Raw genomic sequence first — 25696 nt, forward strand, 5'->3', positions numbered from 1 at the left:
CATTTTTCAATAAGACTAGGGTTACAACTAAACATCATAATAATTACATGACACTTAATTCATCTACCATCTCACACCAAGGCCTACCAAAATCTATAACTATAACTATAGGTGTCTATTGACCCACCTAACTTGAGCCACCCAACTAGTACAAACTCAACCCATACCTAATCCAGTGGTCAACAACGGCTGTGCCCCTTTATAATCAACTGTGCCCCTTTATAATCAACTTATGGCGGGTATCCCTCTCTAATAACCAACTTAACCTGATCTAACCATGAAAAAGAAATTGGCAAGGATCCACCAACTCTAATTCAAAATTCAGTTAACTCTGATGGAGATCTGCTAGATCTAACAAGATCTCTACTAGATCTAGTGAGATCTCACCAAATTTTCCATGTATTAAGCTTGTCCATTCCCTTTCCCCACCATTGCCGATCTTGATTGAACCACCCACAACCTATGAAGAGACCGAACTGCCCGATATGCTACTCCTCCCAAGTCAACAAAGAGTTGATTTCCATGCACCTTATCAAATCTAGTCAAGCATTGGTTGAATACAAACCTAACCCGTACTGACCTGTGAACACCTCTACTGACCTATGGACACCTCTATCTAAAACTTTATATTTAAATTGTTGTTATGGATACTACAAATTTTACTCCATAAAACTTACAAACTGATGTGACACAAATTAGGAAAAATCTATTCAAAGATTCATTCATTATGTTGTTAAAGTCCACCAATGGCTCATACGTGAGATGTTAAGCAAATTAAGTGTTATTGTGAAATTGTGATGATCATTTGTTGTAACTCTAACTTTATATTATACAAGTAATATGCTTGTGTAATGAGCTGATTAATTAAAATTGTTGTTAAAAAATATAATAATATTTTACAAATATTATTGAAAATATGATAATAATTGATAGTTTTTAGACCCCTTAAAAACACAATTGGATTAACCTAGGTAATTAGCCAAGTTTTTACTTAGTCCAAATTCCAAATCTAGGTTATCACAATCAAACAATCATATCATGCAAAGCAGCGGAAAGATAAATAACACAAAGATATGATCACCCAGGAAACCAAACCGATAAAAACCTGGGGAGGATTTAACCTAGCTATCCTAAAGATAAACCTGAATCCACTATCTTGAAATAATCGAAGTTCATACAATAAGACTTACAAGCTCCCACGCTCGACTTCTTATTGCTACCCACCAGTAGAACTTACTGACACGACCACGTGCAAGCTCCGAATCCACGGACTCCTTCTTTCTTGGATTCACCACCAGATACAAGCACACCTGCTTGTGTTTCTTTAAGTTTCAATGGCAGCACCTGAATTGATCATCAAGGTGTAGATAATATCTCCTCCTTGAAAACCCTAAGTTTGTGTAAAGGAAAGCTCATCTAGATCTCACAAGAGAATTTACACAAACCGCAATATGAGCAACATTAAAACGTGGCTAGGGTTTGCCTTTTATACCTAGGGCAAATTAGAAAACCCTAAACGTTTTAAACAAACTAGGGCTAAGTTGGAATTCTGCAGAAAAATGCCTCTGACCCAATTTTCAATTGATCGAGCCTAAGCTTCGATCAATCGAACCAGGCCGAAAAGCTTAAATGGTTCCTGCATCAGCTTATTCCAACTTTACATAAACGAACCAATTTTGAGCAAGTCTAAACACGACTAAACATATTGTTTTGATCATGGTTTGCCAACAATACACATTAGAGTTCTAAATATATAAAATCCTAAGTCTTTAAAACCTAACAATAATTAATGAGCTACTTGATACTCTAAATTAACTATCATCATAAATACATATATTGAGTCACGTCAAGATGATATGTAGTGTGAAAGCATATAAAAATACAAAATTATGATAAATTATTAAAATAAAAATTTTTATTTAGAACTTCTCAAAAAAAATTTGTAATTTATATAATTTGAGTTGGCCGGAATAGAAGTTTAAGTTTCTTAAAAAATTTTAAATAATAGATTTTAAAATTTACAATTTTTTGGAATAGAATTTTAATTTTTTGAAAATTGAGTAATAGATTCTTAGCTAAATTAAATTATCCTAACAATTAATTAGATAAATATAATTTTAATTGGAGTAAATAATGTTATTTCTTAAAACTTAGGTAATAGAGTTTTCATTATATGAAACTATAATAACAATAAATAAGATAAACTAATTTATAAATAAATGAGAATGTAGTGAGTCACTTGTAGTTGTGTAGACACCCATTTTTGCAACTATCATTTAACCTCACTTGCATTGCATCATGCACCACATTGCATATCATATCACTGGGAAAAAATTTAATTTTTGATCGTTTGATTTCTAATTTCATTGCATGATATGAATTTTTAATTCTAACAGGCCTATTTTTAGCTTAATTTAAATTACATGATATGTCATAATGCTCTTGGTTGAGTATAGATTCTACGGTAAAGTTGCATGCACTTGATTTAATCCAGAGAAAAAGCATTAGTTGATTCCTTGCTAAGTTGGTAAAAATTGATTAATTAATTGAATATATTTGGAATTAATATTCTGAACTTGAGAACAAAGAAAGTCCGAAAAAAAAAATTTGTAGAAATTTGGAGGAAATCAAAACACCACTAAAACAAAAGATGACGAACCAAAAAAGAAAATATACGAGAAAGATTTGGACCAAGATTGGATCAGCACTTGGGCCAGATCTCCTAGATTTCCTTCCTTTTCTGCTCAGGCTTGCTCCCCTCTCAATTTGACTTTGAGACCTACATTTTTCATTCAAAAAATCTAATTTTCATATAAGTCCCACATTTCCTAGAAACTCATCGATAACCCTTAGCCTTCAGTATAAATACCCCTATCCAATATCAAACCAAAGCACGCCAAATTTCAAATCTATACCCCAAAATTTTAGAGAAAAATGAAAATCTCTCTCTCTCTCTCTCTCTCTCTCTCTCTCTCTCTCTTTAATAGTAGGAAGGTTCATTTGGTGTCTTGGACCTCCTAATCTCAATTCACTAGAAAGGATAGCTTGGTCCTTCTGGTCTTAAGCTACCAACTTCCTATTCATGAATTTTTTTTGCTTAGACTGCTAAGGAGTGCCCATGCATGCAAGTAATGTTTCTAACCTCCTCTTTTTAATTATGCTCTAACTTTTAGATTCAAGCATGCTTTACTTTTGTTGTTCTTCATATGTTCTTGGTTACTAGCATGTTAATTCTAGGTAGTCATGGCAACAAGCAGGTTTGGGGCGGGTTTCCCATTCCCCACCTCCACTCCACTTCTGCTTCAGGGCGGGTTTCTCCCCGCCTCATTCTAGTAGGTACCCGCGGGTGCTCACGGGTACCTTTCCCACCACACTCAAATTTTTTATATATATAATTTATTAAAATTTTATTTTGAATGCATTAAATTAAAACTAAAGAACATTAAAATAAATAAATAAGATCTAACATTACAAAACCTTATCAAGGTATAACAATACAACAATTCAAGTAATAAGAAATACAAAAATAATTCAAACATAGCAATACAATAATTAAAAAATATAAATAATGTAATTATTAAAACATAAAAGTATAAATTCAATAATACAATATAAAAGACATCATAAATTTAAAATTAGAAGGCTAAAAACACACACACACACACATATGTCTTATAAAAACCTATAAAAATATTTTTTAATTATTTAAATATAAATAGGGCAAGAGTGGGGGAAAATATTAACCCCCATCCCCGCCCCATTTGTTTTGCGGGGTGGGTAAAGCCTATCCATTAAGGGTGGGTGAGGCAAGTACTAAGGGGTGCGGGTTTAAATTGCCACCCCTAAATCTAAGTTCTTTTTAGCCTTTGCATGTTTTAGGGCTTTTCAATTCAAAATTCATGTTCATAGATTAGGGTTTATTAGATCACACACATATTCACTATGTCTTTCAATTCTTCCAATCTACCTTTGCATGCCTAGAATAGGGTTTCATCATACTCATGAATGTTGTTTTAATCTTCGCAATCACATGTTCTTGGATAAAATAAACTAATTGTTTGATGTGATATGATCATTGGTCACTCAAATCTAAAAAAACTGGTTTTACCAAGCAAGTTGAGTGTCTAAAACTTTCCCAATCTTGTAACCTCCGAATTTAGATGAAGCAAAGCTATGTATTTTTGTGTTTTTTATTGTATCTAGGGCCAAAGATTTGTAGTTTTTTTGTTATTATCAAGAGATGTACAATTTGAATTCATCAATAAGAAAATACACTTTTCAACTTTTTATTTTCTTATTTTTCAAATTAATTAAGTGGCAACTTCAATGTAAAAACCTTAACCTAGGAGGGTAGAAAATGTCAGTAGAACCTTCACTCTTGAGAGACACCAATACAACTCTACTCATTCATGTGAGTTACGCCAAAACCTATTCTAAAAGGTTTGGGCCAGGAGCATGGTCTCTCACAAATAGAGAGAAGGTAGCTACTTGGTGTAACCATAGTTTCTAGAACCCTACTTTTAACGTAGTCACTTTACGTAACCATGATTTCTATATCTTCATTTTTATTGCATAGTATATGATGTTTTACAAATTTTATAAAGCAACAAGTCTAGAAGCACAAAAAAAAAAAATCATAAATCATAACTATGGAACAAATCGATATTGACAGGTGAAAAGAAAAAACTGATGTTAATTATGGACTTAAAAAAAATTGGTAAAAATTTATCAACTTTACTGTTATAAAAAATATTTTAAAAGTATTATGTCTATAGCATCACTCTTAGATAAACAAGCTTGCCTATCTAAAATGAACCAATACACTGTACCTTTTTTGAAAACGCAAGGCAAACAAGCCTAAACCTAAGTGCCTATCTAAAGTGAAAAAGGATTTCATCCCAAACAAAATAAAATCTCACATAAACTCATAAAGGAAGGAATGCTCTAGAAGTCATAAGATGTCATTTATTTATCACAAAACCTTCATTTTATTTCATTACTTCTTCTCTAAGATTCCACCGACAATAATGCTTAAGAAAACTATTTAATTACTTTGTCATATTTACCAAAATATCCTGCAATTACAGTGGCAAAACCTAACATTTGCATGTTTATATATATTATATAAGGATTATGGAATCAACTTTCTCATTTCTCAAATTGCACACAACCACCCCTCTCCTAATTTGGCAACAAATAAAAAGAAAATAGTACTAATTAAGGCTATGCCAAGTGTCAAAGTTAACTTATAAAGAAGGAAAAGCTAACTTATAAATAGCTAAAAAAAAGTTAGTCAAGAGTCTTATAACTTAATTTGTTGGTATACTTTTTAATATTTTTAACGAAAACGTCTAGTGCTAAAATCCTCTTATCCCATTATAATTATTGAATTATAAAAAATAATTTAAAAAAATAATTAAAAAAAAAAAAAGGAGGAATGGTAAAGAGTTCAAAATTCTATTTGATTTCAAAAGCAATTAAAAAATAAAAAGGGAGAGAAGTGTATCAACGGATAAGCACACTCACCTATAGTGCATATTGTTTGCATGATGGTTGTCTAAAAAACAGTGACTTTCTATAGTATAAATAGTAGTAACTTTCTAGAGAGACATTATGTGAGTGTGTGCACTTTTATTGGAGAAGATGCTTCCAGGTTACTCATCTCTATCTTTCTCTTGGATTTGTTTGGATGCTTAGAATATTTCATTGGGATTCCTTGGAAATGAACACGAATTATATATTTTATATATATGGGTCGTATCTCTCTGCTGACTCTGCATCTCTCTCTCTCTCTCTCTGAAATTGAAGTTGATAATAGTTGCTTTCAACATAAGGGTCGCAACTCGCAAGAGCAATATTTGCTCTCTGTGAAATTAACTTTGTATGGATAGGTCTTTCTCTTGCAAGAGCAAATACCATAACATAAGCTATTCTTGATTTGTTAGAACTGTAAGATTTTTATCACGAACATACCTTTTTTTTTTTCCATCGATTGGTGCAGAACTCAAAACCCACTTCCAGAATCTCGACTCCATGGATCGGCTTCTTCGTTTTCTCAACTTTATCTCCCTCATCTTCACCCTTACCATTTCCACTTCTGTACAAGCTAGCAACGCCGCAACCAATTGCACTACTATTGACTGTGGCAAGAATTTCGAGTTGACAAGGACACCTAATGGTGTATGTGAATCATGTGAAAGCACCCATGGAGTCTGTGCAACTAACAGCCATGGTGATTTCGTTTGCCTTTGTAATGGAGCGAAGCATCGGTATAACCAGGGACGGAGCTATTCATTGACTAGGGGGGGCAGTGGCCCCCCAATTTTTTTTTTTTTTAAATTATAATATGTATATATATATATATATATATATATTTTGAATTCTTTGACATTTAGGTCCAAGATAATTAGTCTTGGCCCCCCTCTCCTCAAAAATTTACAAATCGGCCCTTAGAACCCAACCCCCCAAAAAAAAAAAAAAACCCATCACTTTATTGAAAAATTTTAAGTTGGTGAAAAATACTATATCTAAGTTTTGTTTTCAATATATATTTAAAGTGAGCTACAAATTTTAATAGATAAATATGATAAGTTTATGTGTCATTCTTCACAAAAAAGTAATTAACATTTGTTTATTATGTGTTGAAGTGGACCTAATCACATGCTTTAACACATGAGCTTATAAGTTGTTTTTAGTAGCCTAAGAATATATATATATATATATATATGAGCTTTTCTTATCTTCTCTTTGTTTACATATTTCTTTTTAATTTTCAATTAGTAGAGCTATAAGGTTTAAAATTGATGAAAGATTTGAAAATTAATGGTCCAACTTAGTATATATTGGGTAATGGTCCAACTTAGTATTATAGGGTTCTTGCTAGTTGCCTCTGAACCCTGCATGTCACATGCATGGATATATTTAGAAGGTGCTGTCGTGTTTTTTTTTTTTTTTTTTTTGATTGGAAGTCTACAATGTCATTAAACTTGGGTAGAATCCAGAGAAATTACATCAGAGTTAACTTCAGAAACAATAAAAGGGGGAGTGTCCTCCACCCAAATAATACAATCTTCAATTTCCTTAGCATGTCTAGCCATTAAATGAGCTGCTTTGTTACAGTCCCTTCGTGCAAAACATGCCTTCCAGGACCTGAAATTTGGCAGCCATGTCTTAGTTCCTGAGATGAGTTGCTGGATTGATAAAGGGGCAGGTTGCTCTGTAGACAAAGCATGAATGACCACCTGTGAATCCCCTTCAATAATGACTTCTCTAAGTCCCAGCTCCCATGCAAAAATAACACCACACTCCGCTGCTTTGGCTTCAGCTTCTAATGCTCCTAAAGGGAAACGAATCCTCTTCGACAGAGCTCCCATGATCTCTCCTCTGTCATTCCGAACTATTATTCCCAATCCAGAATGCCCTTCATCCTTAAACGTTGCTCCATCTATGTTTATCTTGTACCACCCGTGGGGTGGAGGCTTCCACCGCTCCTGCATAGATTCACGCCTTGGGACCTTGACGGCTGTTACTTGTCTGAACTCCTTCATGTACCTGTAAGCATTTGTGACTATAACCGTTGCTGTTTTAGAGGAACCACCATGCCTGACATCGTTTCTATTGTTCCAAATGCCCCATGCCGCTGCAATAAGGACTTCCAAGTCGGCATTTTGGAGTCGCTCTTCAAACAGCCAGAGTAAGTCACAGAAATCTTTTGGCTCCCAAGTGGTATTAGGTGTATTGGGTAATGGGTTCATGTGTCTATGCACTCTCCTTATGTACACAATGGGTGATTAATTAATCGAGACTGGTAGGGCTTCTATTGTGTTAAGCTGCTAGCTTTGTTTTTTTTTTTTTTTTTTTTTTTTTTCTCCAAATGCTAAAACACAAATTTCATTAAGGGGTGAAGTTTCATCAAATTGAGGCATGTAAATTATACGAATTAAAATATATTTTTTCCTGTAACTTCGCACCCATTTGTTACAGTTTAATAGTTTATTTTTTTGGTTTTCTAAAACTATAGTTGTTTGACTTTGACTTTGATCCAAAAAAACAAAAAATTACTATAGGTATAGCTATAAGGGGCGAAGTTTAAAATTTTATATGTAACTGTTTGAAACCTCTTTATCAACGACCCCATAAGGTTTTTAAAAAGAAAAATAGGAAAACACAACATTTGTCTTTAGTTTACTTTACCCCATTCTTCAATTTGATCCCGACAGAACAAATTCTTGAAGTTTATAAAATAGTAATCTAATTGGCCCACATGAGAATGGATATAATGTAGAGGAGGTCTCCACTAAGCATTCATGGCTAAATGGTTAAAGCACTCAACTCATAATTGGCGAAGTCATAAGTTCAATTCGTACTAGATGCACACCAATAGGAAAAATAACTATCATGAAATTATAGTGGCAAGTGGGATGAGAACGTGACGATTTTAGTCTAAAGTGGAGTAAAGATCAAATTAGATCTTTATAAATAAATAAAGGTTTCAATCACTACTTTCAAAACTCTAGACACAAAATAGGTATCTGAGACAAACTTTAAGGAATATGTTTTGTGTTTGCCCTAATAAAAAAATAGTTAATGTTGCATAAAAATTACATTCAATTGTCATGAAAAAGGGAAAAAAATCACCTTCTAGACTTGAATTTTCTAAACAATTTTCTATTCTAGTTTTCCTGATTAGAAAATATTGGAAAAATACAGTGACATAAAAAAATAAAAATAAAGAAAAAGGACCAAACTCTAAATCATTTTACACTCTTTGAAGATTTGATTACTACTTTCGAATTTCTAGAAACCGAATTGAAAAATGGACCAAACTTTGAGGATAATACTTGCTTTGCAAAACAAAATGAAAGCTGTGACCTGTTTTTAAGCCCAAAAATTACCAAATGTCTCAAGGCCCATTTCACACAAAGGGTTGGGTGGGTCTATGGCACTTTTTCTTTTTGATTCTTTTTCCTTTTTTTTTTTTTTAAATGTATCCTACTCCAACATAGGATTAGTGAATCTCGATAGGGGTGGAATTAGCTCAGATTAAAACGCAATAATCCTGCTAAGCCCGAGAATGAAATAGTCAGTTAGCTAGGATAAAAACTCAATCATCCTACTAAGCCCTAGAATGAAATGTCAAACTTAAGGAAAATATGTTGGTCTGTAGTAGTTTTTACTTGGTACCTCTTAAAGGTTGTCACATTTCATCTTAATTTCTATGTTAAGAAATATAATAAAGAAAGAATGTTGTCTAGCTTCCCTGGTCACTCCAGCACGAGTTAGTCCCACTCATCTCACAGCATGTGAAGCCCACAACTGCAGGAATGAATTTTTCAATTTTAGTAAATAGTCTTTTTTTGTCTTTTAAATGATTAGGTAGATTGTCTATCAATTTCATTATTATGTCTTTTTGTTTTCTCTTTCTATTATTGACTTTAAGTGGTTTGGTTGATTTTAGTTCTTTCTTTATGTTAACTTGATCTATCTCTCTTTGATTAACATTAAATATTTCCATTAATTTATTTATTATATCTTTTTCAAAATCTAATTTACTAATTTGTTTAACAATTTTATTATGTCTACCACATTTTTTTTTTTAGTATGTCCATATTTTTTGCATTTATGACAAATAGTATTTCTAGTATGTCTGTCAGTTTTCTCATTATCTGATGACTCGATAATATCTAGAACAACTATATCTCTTTTTATATCGCTTTTTCCCAATGGTGAAATTAAGATTTCTATCTTTTTAGTTAATTTTGCTAAACTATTATCTTGTGTCTCTGTCATAGATCTTTCAATTGATTTTAGTCTTTATCAATTTCTTTCTTTAGTCTGTCATTTTCTCTTGGACTATTACGTCCCCATTCTTTATTGACTAAGTCTATTAGACTGTCTTTTTGTCTTTCTTCTTCAATTTCTTTCATTATTATACCTTTCTCTCTTTCTATATCTATCATGTCATCTTTTTTTGGTATTTTTTGTATTGAACTAGTTTCTTTATTCTTAGAGTACTATTGTTTTGTCTTTCCATTCTTTCTATCATTTCCTTTACTGTTCCTCTTCTTATTATGCTCTTTTGTCTTTCTATGTCATCTTTCTCTTGTATTATTTCTATAGCACCATTTCTTTTCTCTTTATCTTCTATACGTGTTGTTCTTTCCATTATTAGGCCATCTTTCTTATTATTACTCTTTTGTCTTTCTATGTCATCTATCTCATCAACTTTTCTACTGGTTCATTTTAGTATTTCATCTACTGTCTTTATTATACTATTACTTTCTATATCTATCATGGTTTTTTCTAAAAGTGTTCTATGATGGGGTTCAAAGTTTAAAGCTTTCATTTTTTCATAGAGATCCAAAAAACTATCACTTTTTCTTTATGCTCTAGTATATATAATGGATCTTTCAACAACTTCCAAAGATTCTAATTTTTTATTAATCATGTCTAACAAACTATTATTATGTCTGTCAGTCTATCGGTTAATTTTATCTCTTGTTAATATACTCCAATTATTTGTGTTATTATTATAGTTATAATCATCTATATCACTGTCAAAATCAAAACAATAACACTATAAAGAAAGCTAATAAAGAAAAAGAATAGAAAAGAAAGACAAAAAGAAACAAGATGGAGTAAATATAAAACCAGTAACTCCACAAGATTTAATGACAAAGGTAAAAATGGTAAAACAAGAAATTAAAGAGGATAATTCCACAAACATAAATGAACAAAATATTACTGAAATAGTAAACTTGATAGGTTTTCCTACAACAGACATAATAATGACAGATCCCCCTTTAGAAAAAGAAATTTCACATGATCAACAAATTGATCATAATAAACATAACATCCTAAGTTTAATTGACAGAGTTATTTTCCAAAAATGGCATATAGAATTCACTCTAGTAATCAATAAAGAATTCTCTTTCATAGAAGGCTTTGATAGATTCTAAAGTTGACATGAATTGCATACAAGAAGGATTAATACCTTTAAAATATTATGAAAAATCATCTAAAAGATTAACTTAGGCTAATGGAGAAAAGCTAATAATTAATTATAAAATACCTAATGTTGGAATATGTTTTGAAACTATTTTTAAAGACCTTTCTTCTAAAGTTATTTTAAGAAATCTCTTTATGACTTTGCTTTACCCCCTTTTGATGACAGCTGAAGGAATTAAAATTAATGTGCTAGTTTTTAGATTCACCTCACCCCTAATCTCGAAAGAAATTCGTTCCCTTAATAAAGTCACTATCCAAAAAGATATTAATAAAGAAAGAATTTGTAGAATAGAAAGACATTTGTCATCTCTAAAGACAGAAAAATCACTTGTTAACCAATTGATAGATAATGTCATAAAGAAGTTTAAACAGGATATAGAGACAGAGATTTCTTCTTATTCTCCCACTACTTTTTTGTATAGGCACTGACATATAGTCCAAACACCTTGTGAAAAAGAATTTAGTGGAAAAGATATAGAAGATAGAACTATGCTTACAATTTCTTTTAGTTAATATGAATGGACTGACAATTTGACAAATATACCAAGCAAGATTGTAATAAATAACATACTCATACTTTTTACAATACTTTCAAATATTCATACAAAAGATGTTTTAATACAAGAAGCTTTGACAGTCTCCCCTTTACAAATTATTAAAGAAAATATTAATTGTGATAATTTCTTGAACAAAGACAAAATTAATTTCTTAAATTTAACTGACAAAGTTAATCACAAGTCCTTGATATATTCTCCCCAAACTAATATGGTGATTGATGAAAGATTATATAGAGAAGCATTATTTGGCATATTCTCACAGAATGAGAGATATAGTAAAATATACAAAACAGGCAGAATCATGATAGATTTTGTGAATTTTTTGAATTCTAGTCACCCTAACATTGACAAACTTTATTCTGGCTACTCTTATACCACTACCCACTACTCTTATACCACTACCCAGCGAAAGAGCAACGGTGTTGAGAAAGAAGTTTGTTCTATTATATTATATATTTTAAAGCTTAAAAATAATTTTCTTATAAAACATTTCAAAGGAATTTTATAGAAAGATATTGACAGAAAAAAATTTAAAATAAATTTTAAAGAGGCTTTGCAAAGATATGTTTATTTTCAAAATATTGTTTCCAGACCTAATGATATACCAACTAATCCTTCTATCAAAAGCCAATTGTAGACTAATATGGATAAAAGACTTTCTAGAAAAGAAAGGGGCAAGGCACCAGTAGTGCAACCCAAACAAATCCGAAAAGCTTTAGCAAAGATTTTGAATAAGCATGAAGGCGTCTCAATTGAGACAATATCCCTTCAGAATACATTGCTAGTAGAGGCAATGTATTCATGTGGTAAAAAAGTGAAATCCTGCAAGAAGTGCTCCGCACTGATCTTTCTTTCTAGAATGGAGAATTTACAGACCTTCATTTTCATATTATATTATTTCTTGATAATTTCCAAGCAGCCTTCGCCCTCAGACAAAAAACCTTATTCCAAAAGACCCTTAAGGTTTTGGAATTACATCTTGTTAGCACCAGTGCATTTATTGAGGCACTTAGTAATCAACTCCCTGGCAAGGAGGAGGATCGAGATTCAAACTCTATAAAGACAAAACCATAGTCTCTAAAAAGTTATCTTATGAGAACAAGCTTTTCAAAGCTCCACCCTAAGATTAAGCAAAAATTGAGACTTGCCATTAGAACCTTACCTCTTGAAATTCAACATAATATACTAACTCATAAAGCCACGACTAGTTCCCATGACAAATAGATGTTTTACTTTAAAATTTTAGTCTCTATAGTATTTATCAAAACAGAAGACATGATAGATGTCATGTGGCTATCTAACAAGGCCACTTGGTATGAAAGTTTTGGAGAAGCAGAAAGAGTTTATGATGGACATCATCCCTATTCGGGATTGCTTATCAACACTAAGACAGAGGATCCAATAATTTGTGATCCTTTATAGTTTTCTGAAATGCTAGAAGCAGGATTTATCAGCAAGTTAATCCTAACTTCTGGAATTTAGATTAGTTTATTTCCTAAAGTCAACCAAGAAGCAGCTACACAAATTGGAGGATTGAATTATATGAAGCTTACTATCTGGAGCGCCCTTCCAACATGGGATACTAGTTATTATTTGGAAGCTCGGTCAGCACACATTTTGGTCCTCATAAGTGATTTCAGTTGTAGCCCTAACTATAACTGGTACACAAGAGACACATATCTATCACTTGATGAGCCGTATGCTCTGGCACAAGAATGGTCTAATTTTATGAGTAATAAGATTTATGAAGTACAGAAAAAATTAGATCATGACTTTCACCTATATGGCTACACCAACAGGATAGCTGTATATGGTCCAAGACCTTCAGCAAGGAGGCTCATTGGGAAAAGAAAATTACTAGAGATCCCAGAATAATAACAAAGAATCGTGCCACCAATTTCATACTACATTTTATGTGACAATTATGGAGTACTCCGTGAGCATGAGCAATATGAAGATAACTCTAATCCACTAGATTATGATAACTATGCGGATACAGACTAGAACAATAGAATGATAGCTCTCTCAAACAGACCCTGCAAAGATAATTGTGATAGACCACTATTCACCAATATGCGAATTCAGACGAACTATTTTAATAAATTGTACAAGCTTCCACCAACAGATTAACTTGAGTTAACTTTACTTACCCAAGTTACTTTTGAAGACATTCCACGGTCCAGACAGAGACTAAAAGCAACTGCTGTTCACCAGCATGCATAAATAGTACCCTGACAAATTCGACAAGTTTCCACCAACATATTAACATGAGTTAACTTTACTTACCCAAGTTACTTTTAAAGACATACCACGGTCCTAGCAGACACTAAAAAGCAACTACTGTTCACCAACACGCATAAATAGTACCTTGACAAATTCTACAGCATTCTACAAGTTTCCATCAATAGAATAACTTGAGTTAACTTTACTCACTCAAGTTACTTTTGAAGACATACCATAGTTCATCTCATCTATAAAAAGACAGACAACCGAAAACAAAAGACAGGTCCAGATTTTAGGTCCAAAAATTTCACAAGTCTAGAAAGAAGAAGCCTTCTCTCTCTCTTAAAAAAAACTCTTATAATCCTCCCTCTCTTTTGTAATCTTATAACCTTTCCACTTAGACAGACATAATCTTATAACCTTTCAAAAAATAGATTTATTTTGTAATCTTGTAACAAAGACAGAAGTTTGTTTTCAAGTTTTATCAAAGACAGAAGTTTGTTTTCAAGTAAGATTTTACTAGTTTCTGTTTCATATTCCACATTCTGTTTTAACCTATTTTGAATATATTTATTTTGTTGTTTTCTTCTTTATCATCTATTTTATCATTGTTTATGCTTCCATATTACTGCTGTGCTCTCTCCTGAGTAGTCAATGGTATAATAAAAGAAGAATGTTGCCTAACTTCCCTGGTCACTCCAACACAAGTCAGTCCCACTCATCTCACAGCATGTGAAGCCCACAGCTGCTTGAATGAACCACTCCATGGAATTGATACATGCTAGGTGACTTTACCCATATGTTCCAGCCTTCTCTCATTTTGAATCCAGGGCTTGATAGCAAGGTTTACAATGTCAACTCTAAACCGTGTTTGCCAGTCCATTAGCTAGAGTTACCAAGTACTCATGTACAAAAATAAACCGTGATTGCCCGGCCCATGATATTGGATTCGTTCATGAAGAGACATTTCAAATACCAAGTCCATAATATCGTATAGAGGAAATATTTTATCCAAACAAAAAAAAAATTCCAACACTAGTGCTTAGTAGTACTAGTAGGTTCTCAATTCTCATAACTTATTTTACAGGAAAATGCATATACCACATCAGCAGTCCCATTAACTACAAAGGTTGCAAATGAATCGTCAGTGGAAAACAAGGTTGAATTGGAACTCATGTCTTCTCATTCCTTTTTGGGGGATTTTACCTTTTAGTGATAGACCAAAACTATCACACAACATCGCAATTTAACCACACTAAAGAAAGATGACTAAACACTACTTCAGCACCTCGTCATCGTTTTTGGCTCAAATCATTCAACTGGACATTTTGGATGATGCCATTTTCATTCAAGTATTCAACAAATTCATCAATAAGATAGGGCCATGCACCTTCAGCATCATAATTTGTTAATGCAGGGTCCACCGTCTGGATGTACAAAGCATGAAAAATTAGTAGTGCCATGACCAGCATCAAAACCAGCAAGACACCTCGATATAAATAATGCTCATGAAAGGATGATATCAATGTTTCTTTTTGTTTCCTTTCTTATTAAAGAAGACTCAAGTCTTCAACGGCTATGAATATTTTTTTCAATAAGTAAAAACAATTTTATTCATTAGAGATAAATCAATCACTCTCTAAAGGCAATGAATATCACAATACCTAGTAATTTATTCAGAAGATTAAAAATTGAAATGCTGGTGATTGTTTAATAAATTTCAACAAGATAAAAATTGATTAGGAAACCAAAAATCATGACCTTGTTTTCAATTACACAAAGAAAGAGATGGAATAATCAGAATTGCCATTAGTGCAGCATCTTTGTTGTGTGGGAGGTAAGATTGTAAGAATACCGAAATAGAAATGAAGGTATGAATAAGATTGTTCAGTCTGTGGAGAGAAAAAAAAAAAACAAAACAAAACAAAAAATAGGAAACAAGGAAAAAGAATGAAGTCAAGCTAAGATTGTCTCTCTCACAAATCCTGGAAACATATTTCTCCCACTCTAAATACTAAGATGGCTACTTTTAAAATAAAATTTATAAAATAAAAAAAATTAAATAGGTGGAGGAAGGTGAGGCAGCACAATGCATATCATCCTCCACGAGTTTGAGGAGATAAAAATGCGGTTGAAAAGGGTACTGATTGCATAAGCAGGTGTAAATGAAACGTAGGCATTTAATATTGAAATAATGATGCAGTATGTAATAATCCATTTTAAATCTTACCCTTGCAAACTCCAATAGTTGAGACCACGTGTCCCTAGATATTGCTTTGTTATGCCGAGCCTGAGCCAAAGGAAAAAAATTAATTAATCCTCTCATAAAAGATATAGAAGAAAGCTGATGGAGTTCATAATATCAACCCAATCAGACATGTATAACTCAACACATATCCATGAATTTATTTATTTTCAAATATTGTTTAAAAAAGGGGACACAAATCCAATATCCTAGAAAAGATTTTATTTTATTTTTTGATAAGTTACCCTAGAAAAGAAAATTCATCTATCCACAGAAAATTTCACAAGGGAATCGATATGAAAAACAAAGCCTACACCTAAAGGTATATCTATTATCATGTGCTTAGAATGGTCATATGCAGTAACCACTGGTGCCTACCTAAACCAAGAATCGCAAAAAGTCCAGTCACAAAACCAACCACCAAGCTATTTTTTGGATTAAATAATTTATGAAGGCAAATTAGCCAATGAGACTAGGTGTAGAGATGTTCACCCACCAACCATCACATCCTGCCATTGACAAAACTTCACCAAAACGACCAACAACAGCAGTTACCAATAATGTTGACATGGTGGTTGCTAATATTCTTGCCAAAACCCCCAGATTTTGTCTCACAATGAGTGAATCCTTTTGGGGGGTCAGGGAAGAAAGAAAGAAGATGAAAACAAAACTAAAACAAACACAGACAACGAAATCTAAAAATGGCATAGATGCCTATGTGCCGTTTATAACATCACAGAGACTTGAAGATAGATCCCCAGAGGGCATCAAGGTTAAATTAATAATAAACATAATTAGCAATATATTCTCACTTCCCATTGCAGCTCACTTAACAGTGCCTTAATCCCAACATGTTGCCAGCTATATAATTCTTTTCACCATAGGTCACAAGAATTCATTACTCATTCTCATTAGATAAAAATATGGATAGTAAGCTACCTGTAAGAACTGGCACCAGTGATCAACCAATGGCCACTGCTTTTCGGCAAACAGTAATTGCCACATTCCAATAGCTGTATCCAATGCTAAAGATTTCTGACCCTGAAATGCTAAGAAAAATCAGCTACCTGCATATGTAACCAGAATTTGGGTGACAATGACATTGTATATTAAAAAAAAAAAAAAAAAAAAAAAAAAAAAAAAAAAAAACCCACAATTGAATTTTTAGGTGTTAAATATAATTTTTAGTGAAGTATATAAAATGTAGCACAGATCTGTCATAGAAGCTGAAGGAAAAATCTGTTTGTAATCATGTGTGCACATGCTGTGTGCATGCAATACACAGATGCATCCCCATGCTCTTGAATGTACAGCCTTTTAAGCTAAATGAAATTTCACACCCATCAAGGATCATATCCACCTAGACAGCCATAACACTTCACATAAAATTCAGCAAGTGGCTCATTGTCTCTTTGCTATGTTTCAATTGGCTCAGTAATGTCAGCACGTCTCGCCATATTGTAAAATTTCTGGAAATTATCATCCATAGGGAACTGGAAAAATGCATTTAGCTTTGCCATCTCTGCCCATCAAAAATTCGCCCATCCATGTTTATTCCAACAAAAAATGGGGAGGAACCATTGTATAAATGAAACTTAAACATCTAAATGCCCCACCATTGGTCTAGGGATAATAGTAATACAAGCTTTAAGAGGCACCTATCCATCAAAGATTCAGTCATTTAGCGTAGTTGTCAAAAGCTCCGATTCCTGCTATATACATGCAGTAGTGACTTTGTGATGGTATTATGCACATACAATGACACTATATATCTTAGCACAACAGGACAATTATAAAATCCAAAAGAACAGGTCACTATATAATTTAAGAACCAATGCGAAAAACCGTACATCCCAGGTTTGAGTTTTAGTACCTCAATCTAAGCTATCTTCCCAAGAAATTTCCAATTCTATGAGCAGCCAGTGTCACACAACATGAAATGAACACAGGTATCAAACGAACTTAGACACCTTCAATCATTCTTTCTCAAACTGTTTTTCAGTTTCATGAATAATTCAAAATTACTGTTTTGGATATTCTATGTTAATGTTACATCTACATCCTGTATGCCCTCAAGAAGAAATCAATTCCTAGTTCACTTATACATTACTGAATTAGATATAGATATTTAAAAATAAAATAAACCAAATTTGAAGCCTGAAGAACATCTGAGTTCATGAATCTAACATCCATATCAAAATGCATCTAAGTCTAGACATTTCCACTCAAAATTAATGGCAGGATTGCATGCAGGAATTAATCAAGTTGATTTTTAACAATAACAGAGGGCATAAAGTAACTCCAGCACACTCAGAGCACACCCCATTCTGAGTTCAGAGTAAAAAGACAAGCTTATTGTGCATACACTCCATTTAATGTTAAATAAGTGATATCACCTTAGGATGCTGATTTTTCTAATAAAAGGAATTATTCAGCAAAAAAAAAAAAGTAGCAATACCAAGTACTATACCTACCTAAAAGACTATAGAGCAGGAATAAGAACAAGTGGAAAAGTGGGGGCACAATCAGCATTATAAATTGGAAATATAAAAAATAAAAAATAAAAAATAAAAAAAAAATAAAAAAAACACAGAAAAAATCAATCCTGGATTAACCAGGAGCCCAAAATAAAAAAGACAAAACTGAGAAAAGTGAAAAGCTGAAAACTATTAAGAAGTCTTCATTTTCAGCAGTGGAAATAAATATCCATAGGTCAAGAGTATGTACAAATCCAAGCATTCACGCAGAGAAAAGAGTACCTTTTCTTTTGCCCAGCCAAACGCAAAGTTATATATCTCACGGAACTTTTCTGGACAAATACAAGCAAAAACCATTTTCAGCAACAAAAGCACAATAATTGTATCTCTAGCTTAGAAATGCTAATCAAACCAACCAATGAGCTTTAGTTTAAATGGTACCTCCTCCCTTGTAAATGCAAGGTGGAGAGTGCACTCAAGAATTCATGACCATTGGGTGAGTGTTTAACTTACCAATAAATAAATAAAATTTAAATAATAAAAGAAATTGCTAATAAAACCAATCACTTTGACTTTTCAATAAATATATCAATTTTGGGAGTGTTTTCGCCTAAAAGCAACATGAATTTCAATATTAAAACTAAATTTTAGAAAAAATCATAATTCATGAACACTTGCACATACGATCATCTTTCAGCTCCATGCGCATAAATGGAATCTTTTCACAGAACTTCTCCAAAGAGTCTATCCTGCCATCAGAATATATAGCCTTAATCACGGCAGTTCCAAACTCATAATCGATATCATTAAACTCAAGAATAAGTATAGCATAAATAACTATTTATATACTTACCCTAGTCCTTGTAGTCCACCTATAAACTCCTGCTTGGAAAATTCACACATGGTAGCAGCTTTCATGTGCCATGAAACAACTAACTGCAATAACAGCGGCAACCCATGTATTCAAAACAATTCATAAGCTATACATACTGATTCAAATCATTAACAAAGGGGAACCATGAATATTGAAAATATTCTGACTCTATGAACAGCCATAGTTTCTCTGTTTTGGGTCTTTGGTAGGGCAAGGGGGAGGGGATTGAGAATCAAAATTTAAACTTTCTGTTCTTGCCAAATTTCCAAACACTTCAACATGGCTACATTTTATATAATAATTTTCTTGCTACCACAGGGTCAGACTTTGTAGATTTGAATTTAAACCTCATATTAAGGATACTTTCTTCATAATAATCAGAAGATATTTGGGTATGCATGCCTTGGATAGCAATAGCTTCAAAGAATTATACATACCATAACAATATCTTGCGGATCCACCTGCCAAAAGACAAAGACCCATATATCATTAAAATTGTGAAGATCAAATTTATTATAGTTAATCAAATAACGAATAGAACTCTTATTTAAGAAGGAAAAAAAAAAAACAAAAAGATGACCCATAAGGTACAAACAACTGATGACAAGAAATTACAAAATTCCAAGTTGTTAATACCTTATAGTCTTCCAAGAAATAATAAATGACCAGCATTTAAAAAAAAAAAACTTACCTGAATATCATTGCAAAGGAGAGTTATACCATCAACCAGTATCATATCACTATATGGATCTGCAAACATATCAGATTCAAAAAATTTAGTTGCATAGTTGCAGCAATTAAGCAACAGAAGTCATTTACAGCGCCCAATGCTTAGAAGTTTAACATTTAAAACCAACATTACATAGGCTCATTCCCATTTAACAGCATATTAATTGTCCACACCAAATGAGTTTTAGGCTCTATGGAGGTTCCTACTGACAGGCATTGTTGTACATGTCAAGTTTTCTAAAATTGCTTTTTCACATTTCAGGATAATTTCATAATAAAACCTAGAGTTTAACATTGATTTAAATTAAATCCTCATGATTCAATTACATTAATATCCACCCTATATTAGTGAGTCTCTATTGACTAAAAGTAATGAAGGCCCACATAATATACACTTGAGATCTATCTAGGTACTTAAAAAATATGTGACTATCAAGTGATATTTTAGGTTACACTCCCACCTCCAACCCCCTTCCCCGCCTCCGCCCCCACCCCCACCCCCCCAACCACCCCACAACCCAAAAAAAAAAAAATGATGAAATCTTCTTCAAAGCTATTTTTTTTCATATAAGAGAACTATGTTTATTTGTTAGGATTTTTACATAAGAATGAGTCATTTTGTGATACAAATTGTGATTGACAAGAAGGAATTTTTAGCACCCAGATAGGTCCTTAGTAGACGTGAATTTCAGTTATTTTTAGTTAACAGAAACTCACTAATTATAGGCTTGAAAGTGATGCAACTAAAAACTTCCAGCTTTAATTTGAAGCTAATGCCAAATATAATATAGCTACCACACCCCACCCCCCCAAAATTTTTTCAACAACTCCACAAAAAGACGTAGTAATGAAGTGCTAGAAAGGCAGCAGAAGCAAGTGTTTAAGAAAAGCTTGCCTTTATATCTATTGAAGAGCTCCTCCAAATGTCTAGAGTCAGTAAATGATTTGCTCTGGGGCTGGCTGTAGAATACATCAAAGGCTCCTTCAAGATGCCAATCGCTGGCCTTTAAAGTCTGAAGGGCAGATTTTTCACTGCAATTGGATTGGATTGTAAGATACACCATCGGTAAAATTTCAATTTTAAAACCACACACAAATACAACAATTATAATCTTTTTCAGAGGTTTACTTTTCAGGTGCAGCTTCCACCCAAGGATTGGGCTCTATGCAAGCACTTTAGAGGAGTAAATTATGGTAGTCTTACTTAGCCAAGATATATCATAAGGGACTCTGATGGGAAATAATTTGTAGATTTAAAATTTTAAAAGAAATAGAATATACTGAAACTGACAGATTTAACAGTTTGACAGACACAAAGGTTTTTATTACAAAACCTACAAAACTAGAAAGCTTCCAACAAAGCGCTTCAAGCAGCTACGCCCAACTCCTTATCCCCCACCCCCACCCCCACCCCCATTCTTCCCTCTCCATTCTGCACATCTCCGATTTAGCAAGCACTAAAATTATTACTGCATGCCATTTTTCCTTCTTTTTTTCCTGAATTTCAAAATTATAATAACATGATTTAGTGCATTCAAATCATGCCCAATTTTCATCACCTCCATCTAATTCTCATCTATGCAAAGAAAGATGTGATTCAGTACAGCAGAAATACTGCATATGATTATCAGTTACCTTGCACCGGTGATTGTCATAAACTGCTGAAGTTTGTCACGGTGACCTCTGCCCAATTTGTGCTGTCAAAAAAGAACAAAACCAGATCATGAATACCTTTTTTATAGGTAATAAGACTTTTATTAAAAGAAATGAACATCGTGCTCACAATGATAAATACTCTGAACATGAAACAAATGCACATAGATCAAGAACTAAAGCTAACAGAATGTAGGAAATCAACAATAGATATACAATGTGTAGAACCCCAAATACTTCCCCACTGAAACAAAATACCAAAAAGAAGAGATCTTAAAAGATCTAAGGGCCTCTCAATATCTTCAAAGGTACGGGTGTTTCGTTCCTACCAAACTTACCACATTAAACAGGCCGGAACCATATTTCATGTGGTGGACAAGTGCTTCCCAGAGCATGAATACATACATATTACGACATAAACATATGCATAAAAATCCCAAAAACACAATATAGAGGCAGTGCATACACTCACATGCATGCACACAAGCACAAATATACACATCAACATAGAGACACAAGCACATTGCTTCTCCCTATTGACAAATTTTCAAACTGTACATTTGTCACACAAAATTACTCCAAAAAAAATTCCCATTTGATAACATGTAAAGTAACATAACATTTGTATAGAAATGTTAATTATGTAGGTTGATAAATTAATGACGTCAGTAAAGCCCTTCCCCACTCTGTGCGTGTTGATAAGTCATAAAACACTATCGTAAAAAATTCACACCATTTACCCACTTTTCTCAGCAGCTAGCCAAACCCACCATGTCTCTCAGTCTTTCTATCCTCTTTTTCTCACATACTTCTCCAATATCCCCCAATTCTTCTTCATATACTAATGAATTTCTAAATAAATTTTGGACTTATTGTTTTGGGCCATTGTGGAATACATTGTATTGTAGACTTCATTGCCTCTCTTTCTTTTAAATTGTAACTTTTCATCTTTTGTATCTCTTTGGCTATAAAACTATGCCCATGAGGTAGTTCCATTCGTTCAATAACATTTTATTACAATAACAAGCACCACCAAATCAAAAGTAAATTTTGGACTTACTCAACCGTAATAGTTCTTGTTAACATGAGTATGATGGAGATTTTTTCCATAAGTAACGATATTTTATTGAGAAAAGAGACTTATATGCTCCTGGTCATAAGCATAAACTACTTAGCCTGTCAGGAGCAAACGCCCATGGATTACCCGGCAATTGATTCTAGCGGGTGGGGTCAAATGCACTTAGGTTTTACAGGCTAGAAGCAAGTCCAAAGGACTCTTCTTGTAAAGTTTCTGTACATTACCCATCAGGGTGCAGCCTAGTGGTTGGAGGCAGGGATGAGCTGTAGACCCAGACATCCTAGGTTCAATCCCCACTAGGAGTTTTCTTGGATTACCTAATACACAGTATTGGAAGGTGGGATTCAAAGAGCCCTGCCTTGGTGACGTTCCGCGTCATCAAAAAACAAAAAAGGGTCCCTTCATTTCCACCCCCCCCCCCCAAAAAAAAAAAAAAGAAGCCCAAAAGAATTACAAAAAAATAAATTATGCAGAGAAGTATAGCAACCCTTTAAAACCGACAAGGGATGCTATTGGTATGATAAAAACTAATAAAACAACTTTGACATTCCGTTGAGGCACCCATCTTCCATTTTTATACATACTCTAGTCACTCTCTTTCCTTCTACATCAAACTACCATTAAATGAAAGTGTTCTAATGATCTTCCCTTATTCCTATGATCTATACCCAACTCAATTTACTCTTTTCAGCTACATAGAACTAACACAGCATAATTTGACCTAAAAGTCACACCTCAATTATAAGATTTGCAATATGGGAATTCACTCCTTTCCCTCAGTTTTCTCCATTGAAAAAAACCACAACACTAAAACCCTAATTCTCCACAAATTTCAAGCAATTATTCAAAATTAGAAAAAAAAAAAAAAAAAAAAAGCACTGAAGATTTCTGAGACACAGGTCTAGATTTGAATAAAAAATTCACATATACATAACAAAGTAAAAGAAAGAACAAAACTTTGCGAAATTAAAACCCTAGTTCTCCAAAATTTGTGAACTAAATTTCTCATTTTAAAAGAAGAAGAAGAAGAAGAAGAAGAAAAAAAAAAAAGTTACCATTTTTGAAGTTGGATGAGTGAAACCCTAACTGTGGGTACCGTGCGAGAGAGAGAAAGAGAGGAGTTAGAGAGAGAAAATTAGGGTTTGTTTCTTTCTCTTTCTCTCTAAAAAAAAAAAAAAAAAGACAGAGAGAGAGAAGCTGAAGAGATTTTCGATTCTCTCTTTGCTCTCCGGGGTGCTGGAGACGTCTCGACAGCAGCATAGGTCTTTCAGGCACTTGTGTTTTCTTTAATTTACCATATTGCCCTTTACATTATCTCAAACTTAAGCTTTGTGGGAGCTTATCTTTGAGGAGAAAAAAGTAAATGTGTGAGAATCGGACACATGTTATTGCTCTGGTGGGACCATATATTTAAGGATGACCGTGGGTGAGGGGGCATGGACATGGATGCCATTGTCCGATCCGGCCCCGTGACGATAGTAACACATAAAAAGTCACGACTATTTCTATGTGATATGATAGACTATAACTAATTATTTATAATTTTTGTATGGATTATCACCTTTTTTTTTTTTTTTTTTTTTTACACTACTCACAATTTGCCATATAAATATTACTAAATAGTTGTGATTTTTTATGTGATCCTAAAATTTTTGTTAGGAAAAATTTTAACATACTAAATGTGTATTTGGATACCGTTTATTTTGTTGAAAACTGAAAACAATAAAAAATCATTTTTTGGTTATTATTCACTTTTTAAAATTACTGTTCATAAGCCTAAATGCACTATTCATGTCCCATAAACAGTGCACCAGGCACTGGAATAAAAAATAATAATAATAAAAAAGCAACCAAAAACGCGTCTGCGTGAAAACGCAACCGCAATCCAGATAAAGCTTATATATAAAAATGTTTTCTAATTTTGGATCTATGGTGTGGGTTCTAGTTCAGCTTTTAAGATTTTTTATTATTGGATAAGAGAATTGAAGTTTTAACTTGCTTACACTAAATATCGTTTAATAATAAAGAGTAATTATTATGTAGTGAATCTCAATAGGAGAAAGGAAAAACAAGGGTTCATACCATTTTAGTCATGCAAATATGGGATTATTGTATATAAGGAGAAGGGGAGGGATGGGATGAAGAAGGCATAGATCACTTAAAGCATAAAGTTGAAAAGCCCTAGAGATTTGTATACCTGTATCACATCTCAATTCGAATTGAAACCCAATAAAGCAACAAGAATAATCTGCATTTCTTTTTCCTTTCTAGTAATGGAACTTGATTATTAAAATGAAAAGAAGAAAAGGGCATGGGCCTCAGCTTATCCTTACTTTCGGCAAGAAGAATCAAGGTTAGAGATGGGTATAAACCTGGTAACCCCACCAGGGCCACCACAATAAAAAGCCCATATTTGTAAACTACTTGTTTGTAGTTATTTTAAATCAAACAAAGCATACTTGGGGTGGTGAGGCAATATGTCTCTTTGCAGACACTGGCTAGTTGGTTTAATGGACAAGAAAGGTGATCACATTGTTATTTATGAGGTTTTTAAGGTGTTTCGTAAACAGAAAGTGAAATAATCTGACCAAAGTTTAGGACACCACTTCCTTATATAAAAACTAGCCTCATCACACGTGCTTCGTGTCTAGGATGAGACTTTTTTTTTTTTTTTAGTGGTCCTATTTTGTAGGAAAAAAAAAACCCTGTGTTTTTTTATTTTATATATATATATATATATATATATATAAATATATATAATTTTTATTTTGAAAATATAATTTATAAGTGGATAAAACAATTTGAAAATTAACCGGAGAGTGGTCATATTTTTTAGGCAATATTTTAGTAGGA

At 33.0% G+C, this 25696-nt stretch overlaps 1 protein-coding gene across 1 annotated transcript; it reads right to left on the reverse strand.

Moving 5' to 3' along the window:
- Nucleotides 1-14753: 14753 nt before the first annotated feature.
- On the reverse strand, nt 14754-24094 carry LOC115987250 (DCN1-like protein 2). Its single transcript, XM_031110759.1, has 11 exons — nt 23899-24094; nt 21748-21809; nt 21008-21144; nt 20075-20133; nt 19821-19844; nt 19363-19445; nt 19194-19258; nt 18792-18841; nt 16972-17073; nt 16018-16077; nt 14754-15214 (listed from the first exon to the last, which is right to left on the reverse strand). The coding sequence occupies exons 1-11, from the start codon at nt 23899-23901 to the stop codon at nt 15080-15082; spliced, it is 780 nt and encodes a 259-aa protein (XP_030966619.1). The 5' UTR covers nt 23902-24094; the 3' UTR covers nt 14754-15079.
- Nucleotides 24095-25696: the final 1602 nt, after the last annotated feature.

The sequence above is a fragment of the Quercus lobata genome, chromosome 4 (assembly GCF_001633185.2).
Source record: "Quercus lobata isolate SW786 chromosome 4, ValleyOak3.0 Primary Assembly, whole genome shotgun sequence".
Lineage (NCBI taxonomy): Eukaryota > Viridiplantae > Streptophyta > Magnoliopsida > Fagales > Fagaceae > Quercus > Quercus lobata.

What these genes read in the sequence shown, in the direction of transcription:
- LOC115987250 (XM_031110759.1), bottom strand. An exon ending in TCCTTTGCAATGATATTCAG is followed by an intron (nt 19,845 to 20,074) that starts GTAAGTTTTTTT and finishes GTCTTTTGGCAG; the next exon opens with GTGGATCCGCAAGATATTGT. An exon ending in TTGGCTGGGCAAAAGAAAAG is followed by an intron (nt 17,074 to 18,791) that starts GTACTCTTTTCT and finishes TTAGCATTTCAG; the next exon opens with GGTCAGAAATCTTTAGCATT.